This window comes from Pteropus medius, unplaced genomic scaffold, assembly GCF_902729225.1.
Source record: "Pteropus medius unplaced genomic scaffold, Ma_sr-lr_union100, whole genome shotgun sequence".
Classification (NCBI taxonomy): domain Eukaryota; kingdom Metazoa; phylum Chordata; class Mammalia; order Chiroptera; family Pteropodidae; genus Pteropus; species Pteropus medius.
In genome coordinates this window covers 2,280,739-2,294,015 of record NW_024354360.1, presented here as the reverse complement: position 1 = coordinate 2,294,015, position 13,277 = coordinate 2,280,739, and the positions used below count along the sequence as shown (strand labels likewise).

Here is a 13,277-nt window from a genome sequence, read left to right as displayed (position 1 = left end):
GGAAGGAAACTTCCCAACCCATTTTATGAGGCCAACATTACCCTGATACCAAAACAGACAAAGAAATTACAAGAAAATAATTTCATGAACATAGATGCAAAAATTCTAACAGAAGTATTGTAAATTCAGTTAATTATAAAAAGGATATTATTAATATATAATTCGTGAACAAGAAAGGTTTATTCCAGGAATGCGAGGTGGGTTTAATATTTGAAAATCAATCAGTGCAACACCACATGAACACAATAAAGGAGGAAAACCAAATGTTTTTCCCAGCAGAGGAAAAAGAAATTCAAAAAAATATATAATACAGATTCATGATTAAAAACAAATTTCTCAGAAAAGAAAGAATAGAAGGAAACTTTTTAATTCTGATAAAGAGCAGCTACAAATATAATAGTGAAACACTGAAAATCTTTTCCTGAAATCAGGAATGAGCAATGAGGCAACTGCTACTTTTATTCTACATTGAGCCACACAGTTCCTGGGTAATAAAAAAAAGGCAAGAAGGAAATATAAAAAGTATAAGGATTAGATAGAATAAAATAAAACTGACATTATTCATAGATGACACATTTCTGGGTCAAAGACTACACAGATAAGGTACTCAAATAATAAATGAAAAATAATGGATGAATTCAGCAAGGTTGCTAGGTATCGGTCAATAGGCAAAACCAGTTATATTTCCACATTCAACTAACACTAGAGATTAGCAAATTAAATTTTAAAAATTATAGGATACATGTTAATTTCAAAAGTACTAAATACCTACAAATGAAGCCAACAAAAAAAGGTGTGCAAGACCTCTAAATAGAAAACTAGACAGCTCTGCTGAGAGAAACCTGAGAGAAGTTAGAAATGACTCAAGTAAATGGAGGGATGGGTCATGTTTATTGACTGAAAGACTTAACATTGCAAAGACCTCACTGTGCTCCAAAATGATCTATAGGGTCTCTTCTCTCCCTAAACCCTCTAGTTGAAATTATGTATCTATAATCATGTCTATGTTGATTTACATATATAATTAAAAAAAGAAATTTAAGTATCACAAACTAGTTGTGGAAACGTATACCTTAACGCAGGATAATTTAAATGTATTTTACAAAATGACTGTGGTATATATACATATATTTTAAAATAAGCATATTATTAAATTTTATATATACACTTATACACACACAGATATACACACATAGAGAGAAGGGGCAGGATTGAAAGCAAGAGTTTCTGTATATACTTGTATCTATATTCCTGAACTGTATAAATTACTTACTCAAGAAAAAAATTTTAAATTCCTTAAATTTAAAATAGCATTGAATAACAAAACTAATTTTATTCACATCGGTGACATACTAATTCAAACATACATATTCAAAGGGAGGATTTGTTTCAAAGAAATTTAGAAACCACTATTTTTACTGAACATTCTATGTGGGTTAACTTCTAAAGACCAAATGAAGTACAAAGAGATTTTAGTCATTTAGCAGTCGTAATTATTGTGTAATAACTACTATTCGTAGCTTAGCAGTTCTAATTGTTGTATAATATGTATTGCTACAATATAAAATTATAGGATAAAGCAAGTAAATAATTAATGTAATAATATTTGGAATTAGGGACTTTCTAGAAAAGAGAAATGAGACATTTTTTAAAAATAAAAGAAAATAGTGAAAACATGCTAAAGTGAGTTAACAGTAGTGGTATTTGGGTAGTAACAATCTGACATTTTTATATTCTTACGTTTTGCTTCCTTCTGTTTTCTAAAGGATACATGTACTATGTCTAAAATAATATATATAATTACTATACACATAATAAATATACATAATGGATGCTTTTATGGTAATTATACCACAAATGAAGAAAAATTATATTGTTAATAAAAAAGATTTAGCTATGGTGCGTTACACTTTGTGTTTGGGATGCAATCAACATAATATATGCATATGTATTAGTTTCTAGCATATAAGTTCACATGAGAATGAGTGTAGTATGACAGTGCAAAGCTTTGACTTACTTTTTCATCTGGTAGGAGCCCTTCTTCACAGTTCCAAAGTTACCAGAGCCCAGTTCCTTGTCCTCCAGGGTTAACAGCTGCCGGTCCAGGTAGACCTCCTTGGGCCTGATCTCCTCGGGGTCTGCATAGGGGCTTTCGTACACTTCTGTGTCCATGGGCAAGGCTTCTCTCTGGGCATCTACAATGAAGTCAAGAAACACGCAACCCCAGGGCTAGATCCCTTGTGAAAATCCCACTCCTACCTCCTGTGGTCACAGCTTGCCTTTCAAGACCTTGGTCATTTTGGATAGTTTTAGTGCCAGTGAGTACCCAAGGCACAGTCTTGCCCAGCTCATAGAGGGGCAGTAAAAAGCCCCTCACTCCATTGAACTGGACCCCCATTCTTGCGTTAATATTTATCAAGAAAGGGTCTTTCATGCCAGAGGCAAAGATAGCTGGGGCCCTCCTCATGGGCCATGGTGGCTTTAACTATGTCCGAAAATTCTGATCTTCCTTCTATTGAGAGGTACAATCTATGTCACCTCCCTTTGGTGGCTTTTGTAACTGTGTCAACTAATAAAGTGTATCAAGAGTGATGTTTGTGATATAATCAGAAGAGGTTATACAGGGCTCATTTGTTGGAAACTTGGTTCTTGAAGCTCTGGACACCATGCAAGGTGTCCAACTGCCCTGACATCTTTTATACTGTAAGACGGTCCAAGCCCAGGTGGAGAGACCAATCAGAGAGTTCCCCAAGACTAAACGAAGACAAGGAGATGCTGGCCAGCCCCTAGAGCTCCAGCCTCACCACACCCTCCTCCCTGCTGGCCCAGATCCAGATCTAATCTTACTAAGAGAGGCCCTGAGCCACAACCACCCAACTGAGCCTTGCCCAAATTCCTGACCTGCACTGGATAATTGAATGAAAGAAAATTAAATGACTGCTGTCATTTTAAGCTTCTGTTTTGGGTGGTTTTTGTAGCAATAAAAAGACCAAGTTCACCAACAAAAATGATCTGGGGTCACCTGCAGAACCCAAGAAGGTCATCTGGAGGCCCCATTTCTGATAGCTAGTAGAGGGCTACTGACTTCATTGAGGGGTGGCATCCTGAGTTGCATCCTCTTGTGGCTTCACACAATCACCACAATTCCCTAAACATGTCTACAATTCCAATAGCTCAGACATCCCTTCAGGTTCTACCAGCCACACCTTATTGCACCTTCTGCTGAAACATATTAGTTTCAAATATCTTTCCAAGAGCACGATCTTCTCAGAAATGTGAACATTGAGTAGTATCAATATTGAAAAAGAAGAGAAGTTCTGAAGAAACAGCATTGAAAAACATTTTCAGTGTGGCCAGTTCATTGTGAGGGAGCCTGTACAGACCAATTCATCTAGTTGTGAATGTCCGGCGACTAAAAGGGCATCTCTCACCTCTTCCTGAGGTCCAGAGTCCTCCGTCTGACTCATAGGGATTAAACGTCACAGAGCTGTCTAGCCGGTTATCTTGAGATGAGGGGGTCTGAAGCACACAAATAATATGTCACTTTTCTTCACTGATACACTGCTGAGTTGATCTGCGTAATTATTTTTATTTCCAAACAATCACATTTTAACTTATGCAGAGAAGACAAAGGGAGAATTAGGAAGAGAGACATGAAAAAAGATGGCTTATCTCATTCTTCGGGCAACTGCTTGGATCCTGTGAGTGCTAAATACAGTTTATGTTCCCACAACTCAAGGTGCCTGTAAGGGTCTCAGAGGCTTTGTTTGGGTAGATTCCCTCCCTACTTAGAAGCCTTTCAAATCCTATCTGCGCCTCCCAAAAGATGCTGCGGATTTTCATGATCCCCTTGGATTCCTATTCTTCCATTACTCTTTCTCTTCAATTTTATGCTATATGGAAATTATTTAAAAACAAACATTAAATATCCACCAGCTGTTTCCACTCACTCCTCAACTCCTAAGTGTCTATGCAGACCTTACCTGAGGAAGGTATTCTTCCTTATACTGGGAGCAGGTAATTGAAGCACACAGCAGCAAAGTTTTGCTGGCCATTATTACTGGCAACCTCCACTATTATCTATTTGATTTACATTAATTTGCATCACAAAATGGAGGGGGGAATCTACTCCTTATATTCCTATAACCTTTCCTTTTTGTAAGTCTCTCTCTCATCTTCCTGACCCACACTTAGCCCCAGTGTAAAATGAGGGTATTGCTACTAAATTTGGTTCATGGAAAAACCACAATTGGATCTTTTTTTTTTTTTTTTGGTGTGAGTTGAGTAGAAATTTTATACATCCATTTATCTTATCAGTGCCCAAGCACTGGCCATGAAGAAATGAGATACTCCCAGATTTTGGAGAAATTTAAGGAAACAGACATTAAGCTTAATTGTACACAGTCACTTATCTTCCAGCACACACTGAATATCCTTGTCTGTCTTCCTGATCTCACAGTCCCAGGAACCAAAAGTACAATGAAGTCACAATATGCCACAGCTGCCACTTGGCCGGGCCACTTGTCTCCAAAACCTTGACTTCCTTCTTTATGCTGTCTACTGAGAGCTACAGAGCTAGCACCTAAAGTGACAAAGGCCCATCTGACATGGCTAAAGGACACCTGTTCTTATGTGTCAATGGGATATCACCAGATCCATTTTCTCATGACTACTTCGTATTCTTACCAAACTGTTTAATAAAAGTAGCTATGACATATCAGGAATGAAAATAAAATCTAAGTTCTAGGGGGCATAGTAATTCATTTACTGCATTGGAGCTTTGTCACACTCACTGTTGGTGTTCAATAAAAATGTGTCAAACACGTGATGAATGAATGAATGAATGAAGAAACTTCTTAAGCTGGGAGATGTGAAATGTAAATTAATATGATTTAAAAATGAGTTCTAGTAAGTCTTTATATTAATTGAAGGAAATAGGTGAGGGCAATTCCAAATGACAATCTATCTCTTTTAGAAATTTTCGTATGATTAAAGGACTATTGGATGTGCTGTGAGTTCATGTCTCAATTACAAGATAATTGCCCTGTCTCAGCAGAACTGTCCTAGGAAAAGCTTGGTAATTCATAAATCTTTCCATCCTCCCCTCTGCTCAGTTCTCTCCTGAAATTGAACTCCAAGATGTAAATAGTTTTCGAATTAAAAAAAAAAAGTCTTTTTTACGTTTACATTTCTATCATTTCAACTTCTCTGATTTTCCTTGCAGGTAGGAAAGTTCTGAGATCCAAAGAAATACTTCGAGACACAAGGAACATCCATCACAGACACAGAGAGGCACGAGTATCTATTCTCTTGACCTTAAGCTCTCCTGCCCTCTGCCCACTTAAGACCATATCTTGGGGCTGCAGCCTCTCCACTCTCATAGAATGGTCTCCCGAGCAGGAGGACTTCATAAAAGCTGTTGTTATATTAAAGCCAGAATGCAATTACCTGACATATGAATCCTTTGGGGAAGAATTTTAAAACAGAGGTGGGGGTGTAAAAAATACTGAAAAGGATACCAGGGCATCAAGAGTAAGTCAGAATGAGTAGTGATGGACAAAGCAAACTTAAAGGCGTGGACAGAGTAATGAGTACTCTGGTTAGCAGTATGGTGTTCACCCTCATTCTGGGGACTGTGGATAAGGAAGAAAACAGGTTAAAGATCCCCTCTGGAAGGTGGGGCTCCATGTTTTCAGCTAAGGTGGCTCAGGGCTCATTTCAAGGCTGTCTGCAGACAACCGTGCAAGTACAGCCTTCAGAGCCCGGCCAAGCCTCACCCTGCCCTCAATAACCATGTCAGCTCTCTGCCTGGACTCCTCACTCACTCTCCTGCACTGGGACAGAGAATGGCACTACACTCAGGAGAACGTTCTTGGAAGAAATGAGAGGTTTTCCGCTGTGTCAGTTAAAAGTGCAGTGATGGCTTATGATGAAGATGAAGAAACAAAAAGCAAGGTTCATCTTTCCCAAAGTACTTGGTGAATACGTCATTTAGTAGAACAGCAACAACAACAAAAACCTTCTGGAATAGAATGCTTGGTAGAAAAGAAGAATTTGAGGGCATTGTAAAGAATGAGCTTGAAGGCATACAGTTAATTATAAAAATATTGATTAGTATTTAAAATTTAATGGTTTTAATTTAATGAAAAGCATATTGTTGGTTCACTATGCACTTGTCATTAATCTTCTTGCTTCGTATTTAATGATTTATTCTGCTCTAATCAATAGTATCACCTTTTCTGCTTAGAGAACAAGGTATAAATGAATGTCAGCAATTGCTTTTTTCCCTCATTTTTGCTACTTACAACAGAAGGCAAATCTGTAAGTCACCACTAGATGGCACTAACTACCTTAGCTTTCTACCCTCCAAAGAGCAGTTAGTAATATTTAAGTTTTATAAATTCTGGTAAAAACAGATCACTCTACAACAATAAAATAAAAATTAAGTTAGGTAGTAAGTTATAATCCCTGATCTCTTAATTTCCAGGATTAACTTCAAGTAGAAAATGTATTTGACAAATTTTCTTTGAGTGCTTACATTTAAGAAGTAAGGATTTGGAAGTGAACAAAAGAGGAAAAAATATGCATCTCTTATGGAGCTGCCGGGTTAATTCAGAGTTTCCTGATGTGGGAATATTGCTCGTTTCCATTTCTAGACCTTAATTTTTAGATTTCTTGAAAGACATTTTCAAATTAGGCAACAGCAGTAATAAAGATGAGGACACACTTGTCACAACCACAGTGACAAAAAAACAGCCGTTAGGTTTCACTGACCACTGACTGCCATAAACCAACATGATTCTGGCCTCTGATGAAGACTGTGGTCCTATGGGGGAATAAGTCCTCACAGCTAAGGGAAGACCTTCCTTGGCCAAGACATGGGGTACTATTATGTTTCTTGCAGATCCATGAAAATAAACACTTGACCTTCATGATTAATCTTCACTCACCTTATAAGTTAAGACCTTAAATCTGGCCCTTATGATATAGAAACACATTTTTGCAAGGGTCTGGCCCACTGCTTTGGCATTATCAAACAAGTATGACTTGAGAACTTCATTTTCTTTTTTTCTCTCCCAGCTGAACCCTAGTGAATGGTATAGTAAATATGTCTTAAAATATTTCAATCATCAATGTATGTGCTGGAATGAAACATAAAAAATAGGTTTCAATTTGGAATTCTGGAACACATTTCCATAAATAAGACAAATGTGAAAGCTATGTCTCAGAGAATGTGCCTCTGAGTCTTTAAGGATGCTGTCCACACTGGCAGTTTTCCTTAACAGAAAGATAAGTGTATGTACTTAAAGTAACAAAGAAAAATATTCCAGTACTAATAACAGGAGGGATTTTATTCATTTAAGGGCTACCAGTCCATAAAGTAAGTGTATGGTGGGGGGCAGAGAGAAGGTGAATCACACTTGTATTCTTTAGTTGAATTTAGTTATATTTTTAAGTACCGAAATGTTACCAATCTCTAAAGAAAAGTTTAAAATACACCTGCCATTAAGTATTATGAAATTTTAAATTATCTGATTAATAAACTTCAAATCAAAACACTTTTCATTAACTACCTATATGCTAGTTTTAATTCAAGTTCTAACATGTATTTTTATGCTTGAATTATTAAACACTATTCATATTAATCAAATTAACAAATGTCAGAAAGTCAGAACCAAAAGCTAGAGAGATGAAATATTTGACATAGTTCCCACAAGTCTTTTATCATACCTGTTAAATAATGGAAAATTCTCACTTCTACTGGTGAAAATATAAATATTAGTTTTCCTAAAATACTTCTGATGAGCAATTAAAATATCTTTAATCCATAGCTTGAATCACATGGTAATCTTATTGATTTTTTTGGCATCTGTGCAAATTCCATGCATACTTAAAAGTTATTATAAATTTAAATCAACAGCCTTTTTTTTGGCCAGAAAAGCATTTTCATAGTATTAATCAGATTAATTACTTTCTAATATTTAATTCTCTTTTAAAAATTGATTAAATAATTTTAATAGGTGAAAATTTAAAAAGGCATAACAGGGTTTACAATGAAAAGGTCTCTTTGACAACCCTTTTTTCTAGTCTCAAGGCAACAAGTGTTACCAGTATTTTCTGTATTCTTCCAGAATATTTTATATTATATTGACATATATATATATATAGATATGTGCATGACTTTGTTGTTTGCAATTAACATTGTATTTTGGAAACAACTCTGGATCTCAGCTACCTCCCATAGTATGAATTTTATTGTAAATGATTCCATTTATTTCTCATTGATAGACTTCGCCAACAATACAGTGTTAGAACAAATATCCTCATATATACATGATTACATATAAATGCAAAAATAACTGTATGATAAATATTTAGAAACAAAGTTGCAATTAAGAAGTTACATGTGCTTTTAATGTATAGCCATGCCACCCTGAATGTGCCAGATCCTGTCTGATCTCAGAAGCTAAGCAGGATTGGCCCTGGTTAGTACTTGAATGGGAGGCCACCTAAGAACACCAAGTGCTGTAGGTGTTAAAAAAAAAAAAAGAAATTATATGTGCTCTTAATTTAGATGGATGTGTAAAACTGCTTCTCAGAGAAAAGTGTGAAAGTGTTTATTTACCACACGCTTACTGCACATTGTGTCACTAAGCTTTCTTATTCGAATCAGTTTCACAGGTGGACATAACAGAGCACCATAATTTTAACTTGCATTTCTCTTATAATAAAATAGAACAGCTTTTCCAATGTTTAAGAGCTATTTTTATTTGCTTTACTATAAACTACCTGATGTTCTCTGCCTAATAGCCTGTTAGTTAAATGTTTTTAATCAATTTATAGAATCTCTTTACATATTAAAGATATTAAAGTTATATTTGTATCATCATTACTACTACTTATTCCAAGTTTATTATTTCTTTTTAGATGACGTTATGATTCTTACCCATATGTATATTTCTTTACTCTTATGTAAATATCAATAAGGCAGGTAGACTTATTGATATTTTCTTCGACTTTCTTTAGACATGTTCTCTTTTAGTATAAAGATCTACTAAAAATTATTTTCTGGAGTTTTCTTTAATCAGTGTGAGTGGCCTGAGCTGCTTTCAGCCTGCCTGGGACAATGATGGGGGTGAGAGTAGGGCTTATCTCCTCACAACACTGGGCTGATGTCAATCTGGTTAGCCTGAACTATAGCCCTCCGTTATCGAATCAAACCATGATTTTGGGACTGTTGAGGAGAGATTTTTGCAGATGTAATTAAAATTCCTAATTAGTTGATTTAAATTGGAGAGATTATCCTAGGTGGGCCTGGCTTAATCAGTCAAGAGTCCTAGAAGAGAGTTGAGGCTTTCACAAGAGAGAAAAAAGTATGTGTGTGTGGGGTGGGGGGTAGACAAGTGAGCCCTGGCTGTAGGTGTTGGCTTCAGTTGTGCTTGAGAGGTTTCATCCTCATTCTCTCTTCCTGTTGGCCTGCCCTACAGACATCAGACTTGCTTAGTCGGCTCCTAAATTGTGTAAGGCAAGTCCTTGTGTTAAATTTATACGTGTGTGGGGGTGCACCTGTATATAGACGTGTGTAGGCATAAATATGTATGTGCATGTGTGCATTATGTATGTACCTATATGTGGGGGATATGTACATTTTATACATAAATTTCCAACTGGTCATACTCTCCTGGTTGAACTCTGAATGATATACCTGGAAACCACGGAATTAAGATAAATGTAGAATGCTGTGTCTACGTTTATAGTGAAACGGCTCATCTCTGGGACTGTGCCTGTATTGGGGGGGCTGTGTATTGGCACATAAGCTTGGCTTTGGGCCATCATAAAGAGATTGATAAATAAATAGGTGGTGGGAAACAGGGGTGTGGTTCACATCCACAGGGGTCTTCTCTATGGCTGCCAAGCTGACCCTGTGAGTAGGGGAGAGGTCAAGGAAGCTGAGAAGGTGAATGAGGGGTACTGGTGATGGGGCAAAAGGTATGCTGTGCATCCTGCCCTGAGTCATTCTATGAAGTTTTGTCTACATAGCTTTTGATTAAGGACTCTAGCATCTTGAGTTCGACTGTCATACCAAGGTGATGAAGTCACTAATTTGAACTGAATTTGTAATCATAACCTTGGAGAGATGGTTTATGATTGAAAAACCCCCTGAATCAAAATATATTTCAGTCGCCTCAGTTGATGGGGCACCATCTGGCCTATTTTCCCTGAGCTACAGTCCTGGGAGGCGCCGTCCTGGCAACTGAGTGGAGCCCTCTCCTAGAAGAAAGGGTGAATGCCGACAGGGGTCCAGAACAAGATGGGCCAGAAGGTGGGAGCTGTGGAGAATTTTGCATTGGATCATGGAGAATGTTGACCTCTTCAAGGCCAAAACCCCAATCACCTACTGGTCCTGGTCTTGAAACAAATACCAAGTTATAGGGCTAAAGGGACACCAACATAGAGAATGTATCGCTGTGACAACCTGGCCCCCAACTCCTAACATGCCACCCCCTGGCACTGGCAGCCTTCACTATCTCCCCTAAAAGTGACGTACTATCATAGCTGACATTTCCATGGGCTGATCCACACTGACTGGGAATGTGACATTCAAATAGACAGTTATTCCATTCAGGTTTATCACATAACTTTTCTCCTCAAACATCAGCTTAAACTCACTTCTTTATGGTATACGTTCTATGGTCAACAAGATTGAGAATGTCTTATGTATGTATGACTGCCCATGTGGAAAATTTTTACTAAATAAGATCTCAGGGATTTTAGGCTTTTTTTATTTCAGTTTCTTATAAGTACTTTAGGCAATCTTCTTCAGGAGTTGATGCCCAATGATACGTTAAAATGTTTGGGTATACTGAAATACTAACGGATATGAAAATGTAATGGAAAGAATTATTAATAAAAGAGTCAATTTACACTACCAATGATAAAAGCAGAAAGAGGAAAAGAGCAATCCATATATGTAAAAAATATGTATTTTTTGAGGGAGGTGATTCATTATAAATCAAAGTCATTAAAAAAAACTTTTTACTTCTCTCGTAATTCAATAATATAGCAAAATATAAAAATGCTTCAACTTTACTGCCTCACAAACATAAATGGTGTTTCAAATCCTTAAATTCCAACCCATCTTTATACATTCTACATTTAAAGTTCTGTGCTGGAAATTTATAGCCATATGAAGTTATTGAGGCACTTGATATCTATGAAGTAAACAACTTTAAGCTCTCACTATGCAGTACCCACAAAACCTTCATGTTCCTTCCATCACCATGCAATTTATATCGTCAATTACCATGATACTGCGACATATGATTATGGCAACCCAAAAGTAACGTGGCTCACTTGGAAATGATTTTCTAATAGGAGAATTAGCTCCCACTGATTATGCTAACCAAAATGACATTTAAGTACACACGTTAGGAGAGAGAGCACACGCACAGTGATGGGCTTTGCAGCAAAATGACCAGAATCCACGTGGAAAGCACAGTGTATACCCTGGTGGGCTGCCCATGAGGGCAACACACGGCAAAGAGATTTGAGGCCAGAGCAGCAGGAGGGTCAGGGCAGCACACAGAGGGCAGCCAGCAGGTGGAGCATGGGCACTGAGTGCGGGTCAGTCCTACCACTTAGTCAAGGACAGCAAGCAGGAGACACTTTAGCACCTTTTTGTGGCCAGGCTTTGGGAAGGAGTATGATTTGATTCTTGAGATTATTCCACCCGCTGACCAAGTCTAGAAACCGTAATGGCAAAGAGGAACAGTAAATGTTTCAGAAAACAAATACAGGCTATGGTATATGACATGCTATTTTAATTTGCTTTATAACTATACTGCCGGCCCCTCCAGGTTCTGCTGATGTGATTCACAACAGGCAACATTTGATCATTAGGAATGGCTCAAAGTAAAGCTAAGCATCTGAGCAGAAAGATCTGGAAAATTATTTGGGTAATATTTTCCATGAAAAGCTATAAAATTAGAGCTGTTACATTAAATAGCCTATATTTCATAGAAAATTATTAAGTTGCAAACTCAAGGAAAATCATCCTAAAGAAACTAAAAGTAAATTTGACTGCCCAATTTTATTACTTCTTTAGAGTGCTGGTTCTATGGTGTTTGTGCAAATTCATTGAGTTGGACACTTAGGAGATGCACATTTTTTTCTGTATGTGTCTCATCAGTCAATAAAAAGTTTTTCCAAAATATCTAACTTCTTGAAGCCATTGAGTGATATATGGCTTAATATAAGGCTTGATATTCTTTTAGTTCTCAGTGCTCATCCGTCTTAGAGGAAAATAGATCTATCTTGTGAAACATACATGTTAAAGTAGTTACTAGGCCCATGAGCTACATAAAGGCTAAAATAAAATGACTCCTAAAAGGGCTATATTTTAGATATTGATCCCAAAATTCACTAATATTGTAGCAAATTCCAGGTCTCCCACTCTGGTGACGAGTGCTGTCTCCAGAGAGCCTCCCAGTTTCAATGTAGGCCCAGCTTCTGTGCAGTCGCAAGTCCCCACTGGGGGCAGAAAGGGCATTCTGCTCTCTGTAGATTTTTGTTTTTTAAGGGTTAATAGGCAAAAAGTGAAGTGTAGAGTGCACAGCACACGATGGGAGAATTTTCACACTTCACATTAAAGGAAATTAAGGGTCCACAATGAGGTCCCCCCCAAAAAAGCAGAAAATAATTCATGCTTTGAGTATAAATCTGTGCGTCAGCTCATAACACTGTGGAGAGAGGAAAGGGGGAATTCTCTCTTTAGGAACATCAGGCACATTTTGGGCAAACCGACGTGGAGAAGTGTGGATAGGCCACGTTCTTGCCTCCTATTGGTGTGGAGGGGGCAGCGGGTTCTGGCCAAATGCCCAACTCTGTCTTTCTCTGGGGATCCTCTCCTCTGTGGCCAATAAGCGCTCCTTCCCCAAGTCTTCCTCCGCTAAGCTACTGTCAAACCAGCTCTCCTGGAAAGGGCAAGTCTTCTAGTAACAATGTCTTGGTTGATTTAACCAAAAGAATCGACGTCATTGAGACATTTCATACACCAGACTTGTCAAACAGACCATGCACGCAGTCATGTGCATTGTGTCCACGAGGCCACACGGACAATTCAAGATGGAGCCTAAACAATTTGTTGCCATTTTCCAAATTTGTCAGGAGGCATATTTCTGTTTTACCATTGAGTTTCATGATCATTTTGTATACTTTTGGCAAATGGAGGAAATTTACCTACCAAAGGTTTTAACCTGGCTAGCTTGGAACTGAAA

At 37.6% G+C, this 13,277-nt stretch overlaps 1 protein-coding gene and 1 pseudogene across 4 annotated transcripts in view; one reads left to right on the top strand and one right to left on the bottom strand.

Moving 5' to 3' along the window:
* SYK (spleen associated tyrosine kinase) overlaps window positions 1-13,277 on the bottom strand; it is a 78,097-nt gene that overhangs the window by 14,109 nt on the left and 50,711 nt on the right. For 3 of the 4 annotated variants that reach the window (XM_039852145.1, XM_039852147.1, XM_039852146.1), the window contains exons 7-9: window positions 11,676-11,744; window positions 3,432-3,519; window positions 2,018-2,195 (exon numbers count right to left, since the gene is read on the bottom strand). In XM_039852145.1, coding sequence (XP_039708079.1) covers window positions 2,018-2,195; window positions 3,432-3,519; window positions 11,676-11,744 — 335 coding nt within the window. The remainder of the gene's footprint in view (window positions 1-2,017; window positions 2,196-3,431; window positions 3,520-11,675; window positions 11,745-13,277) is intronic. The other variant, XM_039852148.1, reaches the window with a different exon arrangement.
* LOC120594161 (uncharacterized) lies at window positions 8,417-8,535 on the top strand (annotated as a pseudogene).